Source organism: Zingiber officinale, chromosome 8B (genome assembly GCF_018446385.1).
Source record: "Zingiber officinale cultivar Zhangliang chromosome 8B, Zo_v1.1, whole genome shotgun sequence".
Lineage (NCBI taxonomy): Eukaryota > Viridiplantae > Streptophyta > Magnoliopsida > Zingiberales > Zingiberaceae > Zingiber > Zingiber officinale.
The window spans coordinates 32863748-32871376 of NC_056001.1; the positions used below are offsets into that span (position 1 = coordinate 32863748).

Sequence of the window (7629 nt, forward strand, 5' to 3'; positions counted from 1 at the left end):
TGATAACCGAGTCAAAAGTTATAGTCTTTGAAAGTAGACAATTGACACATACATGCACTTAACTTATCGTAAAGATATCAGAACCATACATGAACACCATATATAGCTTTACTACACTATTCTCATCCATTACAAGTCAACTTTTCAGAAATCCAAATCTCCTAGGTCCATCAATTGATCTTGGTCAAAATTTATTGATGGACCTAGAGAGTTCTGATCAAACACATTCTAAGTGCTATAGATTTCTGAAATACTTGAAAATTTATATATGCCCAGAGATATCAGCTACAATAGTTATGAGAAGGTTTTCAAAGTTTATAATTTTAAGACAATTGACACATAACTTATCGTAGAGATGTCAGAACTATGCATGAACACTATAAATACTTTCATTGTACTATCCTCTTCCATTATATGTCAACTTTTCAAAAATTTAAATCCCCTATGTCTATCAATGAATTTCGATCATAGCTCGATGGTGAATTTAGAGGGCTCTAATTATACCAATTTCAATTTTTGTTGATCTCTATAGTGCTTCGGAGTTCAAATATATAATTCTTTACTATTTTTAAAAAGTCAACACTACAACTTAATTACAACAATTAATATCATTATGGTGCTAATTTTAAGGAATCAACACTACAATAATACTGATATAAGTAAATATAATAGTTGTTGCATGTATATGAATGAAAGAGAAAAATTTAATTTGATTTAAGAGAAAAATAGAAAAGAGAAAATTATGCAAAAGAGAGATGCAAGAGAAGAAAATCTGAATTTTAATAGAGGGGTAGAATGAAAAAGAGGTGCACTTTTAAAATTAGTAGGGTCTTTTGGACCATCCAAAATTTAAGTGTTCTCTTTGTAAAATTGCCATTAAAAATAAGAAAATTATTTTAAAAATGCATAAAATGTCAAAAAAAAATAAATATAGAGACGTGCAACTGTTAGATTTTTAGAAAATTCTCAATAATTATCGAATCGAATATATAAATATTTAACGTCTTCTCCAATTAATATACAGGTCCCGCACAATTTAAAAAGAAGGTAACGAATTAAAATGCGCAATTATTCAAATGACCAGCGTCACTAGCCGGCGTTTTCCAAGCCCACCCTCAATCGTAACCTAATTTCACCCAATTGTACCCACCGCATCGTACGATGAAAATATATATTGACAGTTAGATTGTAACTGTATTCTTTCGGGTTCTTTAGCTGTGATGGGTATTGGACTGGGTAACGATATTTATGATTTTGGCTTTCGTAAAAAACTTGTGGTTAGTGGTAAAAAAATGACCCACAATGCACCCGCTGGAAGTTTCGAGATGATTGGTGGGTTTCGGTGAGTGCGCGACGGGACGTCTTCTCCCTATTGCACAGATGCTTAACATATAAGGGAGCTGCTTTCTCTCGGACGAGAGGGCATTAGATAGAGAAGACGCGACCTCGGATCACGGCGGAGCATCACCTTCGTTCATACTGCTGAGTCGCCGGAGATTGAGCTGAGGTCATTGAGGGAGGAAGAGGGCGATGGGGGCCTCCGGAGGAGCAGCGGATGCCGGGCGGAAGAGGATGCGACCGGCGGAGAAGGGCGACTTGTTCGACGTCCTTCCGGACGAGCTCGTAGTGGCGGTCCTCTGCAAGCTGAGCGCCTCCGCCGCGAGACCGGCTGATCTGGTTGCCGTCTTCGTAGTGTACGCTTTCTTTCTTTCTCATCTTCTCCGTTTCTCCGAAGGATATTGTGGCTTTTGCTGAGGAAATCGGGGTTTTGTTCTTGGATTTGGTAGATGTAAGAGACTCAATCGTCTTGGACTTGATCCGCTGGTTCTCGCGAGGGCATCGGCGGAGTCGCTCGCCGCGAGCGCCAAGAGCTGGTCTGATTTCTCCCACGGATTCTTGAAACGCTGCACCGATTCCGGAAACCTGGAAGCTTGTTACATCCTGGGCATGGTAGGCTTCTTGCCTCTCTGTTTGCCTGTTTGGTTCAGATGGAACGAGCTTTGAAGGGTTTCGATTGATCATTTTCCTCTTTTGCGTTTGCAGATCCGCTTCTATTGCTTAAGGAATCGGAAGAGTGGACTCTCGTTTATTGCACAGGCGGCGATCCAGAACCACGCGCCAGCGCTCTTCTCGTTGGCGGTGATCCAATTCAACGGAAGCGGAAAATCCAAGATCGACAAGGACCCCGAAGCCGGTGTCGCGCTCTGCGCGCGGGCTGCTTCCCTCGGCTACGTGGACGCGATGCGAGTTCTAGGCCACTGCCTTCAGGATGGCTACGGCGTGCGACGCAACCTCGCCGAGGGCCGCCGCCTCCTCCTCCTGGCTAATGCCCGAGAGTTTGCCGCCTTCCTGCACTCCTCCTCCTCCTCTTCCCCGCTTCACCGCCATGCCAATCGCCGGGGCTCTCTTCTTAAAGATTTAGATTTATGGATGCGTTCCACTCCGCCGCCGGAGCCGCACCCGGCTAACCGTTTCTTGGCGGAGTGGTTTACATCGAGGAGCGAGGTTTTGAACGGAGAGGAGTTGAGTCTGTGCTCCAACGGCGGATGCGGTCGCCTAGAGACGCGGCGTCACGAGTTCTGGCTGTGCGCCGCGTGCAACCTCGTCAAGTACTGCTCGAGGGCGTGCCAGGCGACGCACTGGAGGTCGTCGCACAAGGCCGAGTGCGTACCTTTTGAACAGTGGTTGGACGCCACCGCCGGCGACGGCCAAGACGAAGCCCCGATGGACGGTGGCGCCGGCGGTGATGGGCTCGTCCTGGAATAGTATTGGAAAGTTGGATCAGGTTACAAAAACCTTTGCCTCAATTCTGCGTTCTTTTTACATTTTTGGATAAAAGAGAAATATTCTTCTTTTTTTTAAAAAAAAAGTTTTTTTTTTTACTGCTTTCCCTCACGAGGAGTCGCGATAGCCGATAGGCGTAGTCGGTGAGTGGCAACGTGCAACCACGTGTTACGTGATGGTACAATCAAACGATCCACTAAACCTGGTTCAAATCCAATCCTGTCCAAATAAGATCAGGAGAATTAAGAATGATTTAATATGATACGGCCCCTAAATGAGCGGGCGTTAGTGGGCCCCTAACGAGAAGCCCAATTAGCTGGTTATAGTAAGATTCATTAATGGAAGGGGATGGAAGGGGAAGAGAGGGAAAGGGAGAGAAAGTAATATATTTATCTTGCCCTTGTTTGGAAGGGAGAGAAAGTTCAAAGGGATGGAAATGAAGGTTAAATATACAAATTTACAAAAATATCCTCTTATTTTTTTAATAAATCTGCATGTGAAAATATAAATAAGGATAAAATTGAGATAATTTTTCCTTACCCTTCCTTACACCCTAATTTGGGGTGTAAGGAATTTCGCTGATTCCCGAGCATGTAAGGGGAAGTTTTACCCTTCTCTCCCCTTCCCCTTCATGGCTCACTCTCTCTCAAACAAGTGTAAAAATTTTATTTACCCATGTTTTTCTTTCCCTCCCCTTTACTTACCTCCTCCCAAACAGAGGGTAAGAGTTGTCTTGCATATCACATTTACTGATTCTCTGTTTCTGTATTGTGATCTGTTTAGCCTTGGAGTATGTTTGAGAAATTGAGATAGCGGTGGGCAAACCGGGAGAAGGCTGTTTACCTCGTAGATACAATATAGGAAACACCAAGGCTTTTGCAAGTAATTTCTTTTAAGGGCCTTCTGAATATTGTGTAGTTTATTTTTTTCTCCCTTTGGATCAATCATGATTTTGGGATATTCAAGCATGGTTGAATTGCCATTGTTAAATTCATCTATTGGGTTTCAGTCCTATTCCCATTAGAGAAAAGCAAAATTTCACCCTCTCTTATCTTTCTAGAATGGCTTGCCAATGTCTAGTTTTCCAACAAGTTCAATCAACTTGTGATTTAAGTGTTTTTAAAGCATGACAAGCTTTGAGATTTTGTAAGTGCGGGCTAGTTTGTACTTATGTAGACTATGTCATACCTTATTGCACCATCAAAATAAAGAAAGTTTGTTACTCTTGGGTTATAAATAAGGGTTGAGATTCCTAGTTCATGTAATCCTAATTTTACTGACATCCCACCATCGTAGATCTCTAAAAGATTGCTAGTCGTCTTGAATATTTCGATTGCCAGTCGAGTTAGCTGCTGAAGTTGCTGCTTCCTCTGAATTTCTTGGAGTTGTTTGCAACAATTGTTGTTCCCACAGCTGCATATTGGAACATGGTGTCCTGTGTACTGAAATGTAGGTAATTCATAAGAAGCAGTAATCCACAACAAAGAAACTCATTGTTAGAATTTGCCAACTTTTCCTCGAAATGTTGATGAAAAATCACAAACAAAACATATTAAGCAAAAGCTTCTGCTAAGTGACACACTTTCCTAATGTTTAATACATAAAGATGCACTAGCCCAACAGATATGATGTAGTGGTAAATCATTCTTAGAATCAGAGCTTAAATTTGTTAAAGGTTTTAGACATAATTGAATAAAAATAGAATATGGAATTTATGTTTAGTAATAAAATACGTAGAAAGACAATTAATAATGAGTTATTTGTAATTCAAAGTTTTAAGTATCTATGATAATTTTTTAAAAGTATGGAAGAATTGATAGAGATGTTTTATATAAAGTACAATTATAGGATGATTGGAATGAAGGAGGGTGTTAGATGTTGTTCCGATTATAAAGTACTTCTAAAAAAGGTAAATTTGTTACCTTAATGACCACCGTATCGATTCCACGGATATGGAGGGAGATAAATGTAGGTATACAGACGTTAGACGTATGATTGGGTAAATTTTATGTCGTTAGTTCTTGAGAGTCGATCCTTGATCATTACGTCAAAAATATCATGCATCCACTGTCTATGTTATAAAGTACTTTTAAAGTTTAAAGGGAAGTCATGTAAAATGATGATTATATTTGATATCTTATATATAATTGAATGTTGGGTTATGAAATAAGTATATAAATAGAAGATGAGAGTCAGAGAGATGAGAATATTAAAATGGATGTATAAATAGTTAGAGATAGACAATATAAAAAATATGAATATTAAAGATAAAGTTGGAGGTTGCGTCTCTTGAAGAAAAATTTTGAGAAATATGTTAAGATAATATGTTCATGTATTTATGAGGTGACTAATAAATATTTTAGTTAGGTAATGTGAGATCATAACAAACACATACATTATTTGAGAAAGAGGGAGGCAAAATAAGTATTGGTTAGTAATGATAAAGTATGATAAAATTTACTTTAATATAGATATGGATATAGTAGGAATTAATTCCAATAGTATAGGAGGATTTAAATAGTTGATCCTATTTAATGAGATAAAAATTTGATTGTTGTTATTGTAAGCTATGCTAGCATATTTCCAATGAAGTTGATTGATCAAATTACATTGGAGGCACAAGTGAAGTGAAGTGAACTGAAGTGAAGTGAAGTTCTAATGAGGCACATGTTCTAAAGCATAATATTTTAAGAAACTTGCCATGGAAATGGAAGAGTGCTCATAAACACACTTTGTAGCCATTTTCACCGCATGGCTTCCAGTGAATCTAGAGGATAAAGGTGCAAAAAGTCTCGGAATTGGATGAGCAAACATCGAACTGTTCAGTAAGAAGAATAATTCATTCCAGAGAATAAATCAACTTGGAAATCTACGAAAGAGAGGGAATCAAACCTTGTAAGATATGATGGAGGTGTTGGATAAAGTAATACATTGTCAGATATATTTGGGATTTTATCAAATTTAAATTATATGAAATTAAATCTAACTTATATGTTGAGATGATCTGAGCTAATAATCTTAGGCTGTCAGCAAGGATTGATTTTTATCAATTACTATTCGCGGAGTGACTGAGCTGTTGGAGTTGTAAAGTTGCAAACCTAGTCCCATATTGAAAACACATGGAAAAGATCATGAGTTTATAAAGAGAAAAGATATCTCCATTGGCTTGAGGCCTTTTGGGGAGAGCCCAAGAGCAAAACCATGAGGGCTTAGGCCCAAAGTGGACAATATCATGCAATTGTGGAGATATCTAATTTCTTTTCGATCCTACAAGCGAGGAGTGCGTCCGCGCAGCAAAGTCCAAGCGGTCGAGTCTGAGCAGCAAAATCCGAGCGGACTAAAGGGCTGGTCGGGTTCAGTAACCAACCGGGTAGCAAGACCGATCGAGTTGCTGATCAAATTGAAAGTTCGATCGGGTAGTGCGGTCAAACGAGTTAAGCGACTAAGTGAGCTTGCGGTCGGACGGGTGGAGAGGCCAAGTGTGCTTCTGCCGAGCGAGTTGGAGGTCGTTCGGGCAGAAAGGCCGAGCGAGCGAGTTAGTTGCCGAGCGAGTTGGAGGTCATCGGGGCAAAGAGGCCGAACGAGTGAGCTAGTTGCTGAGCGAGCTGGAGGTCGTCCGGGCAGAAAGATTGAATGAGCGAGCTAGTTGGAGGCCGAGCAAGTGACGCGAGCGACTGGGCGAGCAGAGAGACTGAGTGGCCGAGTGAGTGACGCGAGCAGTTGGGCGAGCAGAATAGCCAAGTGGTCGGTCGGGCAGTGCTACAGGGTGACCGAACGAGCCAAATGGCGGCCGAACGAGCGAAATGGCGACCGAATGAATACGGCCGAGTCGAAGTTGAGCTTGAGACTGGCTGGGTGTAGAGGCTAGCTGGGCGGATGAAACAACCAGGCGAGTGAGCCTTTAACCGAGCGAATCGACTGGGCGTGCGAAGTGTAGAACTTGACCGGACGGGCGAAGCGTAGAACTTGATTGGGCGTGCACACTAAGTGAATCGAGGCCTGCGATGAACGCGGTTTCCTTGAATCAGATTTGTCTCACCTCCGGCTATGCTTCGAGGCTTTTTCGAGTCGCCTATTTCCCAGGATATAAGGACTAACCATGATTTCTACCAAGCACAGGTGATCACGGGAAACTGAGTGGTATCCGTCTGTTATCACGGGCACTCCGACAAGCAAGAGTTACACGATAGAGAGGGGCGTAGGTGGAGAGCATCTGTTGCCTTTTTTTTATGTGTGTAACCTTTTTCCCTATGATCGTAGTCTCCTTATATAGGAGTTCAGATCAAAGGTTACGTTAATGATCAATTAAAGATCATTACTCGACGAGCTATGAAACACTAGCATTTCGCTCAGTCATTCTGATTCTGTATTAATCTTATTTTAATGCATCAGTTACACAAGCAGCAAAAAGTTTACGTGGCAAAATATTGAAAACACATGGAAAAGATCATGGGTTTATAAAGAGAAAAGATATCTCCATTGGCTTGAGGCCTTTTGGGGAGAACCCAAGAGCAAAACCATGAGGGCTTAGGCCCAAAGTGGACAATATCATGCAATTGTGGAGATATCTAATTTCTTTTCGATCCTACAAGCGAGCAGTGCGTACGCGCAGCAAAGTCCAAGCGGTCGAGTCTGAGCAGCAAAATCCGAGCGGACTAAAGGGCTGGTCGGGTTCAGTAACCAACCGGGTAGCAAGACCGATCGAGTTGCTGATCAAATTGAAAGTTCGATCGGGTAATGCGGTCAAACGAGTTAAGCGACCAAGTGAGCTTGCGGTCGGACGGGTGGAGAGGCCAAGTGAGCTTCTGCCGAGCGAGTTGGAGGTCGTTCGGGCAGAAAGGCCGA

General features: G+C 41.7%; 1 protein-coding gene across 1 annotated transcript; it reads left to right on the plus strand.

The window, feature by feature from the left end:
* Window positions 1–1400: 1400 nt before the first annotated feature.
* On the plus strand, window positions 1401–2823 carry LOC122017889 (F-box protein At1g67340-like). The gene is made up of 3 exons (XM_042575602.1): window positions 1401–1694; window positions 1788–1950; window positions 2044–2823. Exons 1-3 carry the CDS (start codon window positions 1531–1533, stop codon window positions 2764–2766), a joined length of 1050 nt encoding a protein of 349 aa, XP_042431536.1. The 5' UTR covers window positions 1401–1530; the 3' UTR covers window positions 2767–2823.
* The last annotated feature ends 4806 nt before the right edge of the window (window positions 2824–7629 follow it).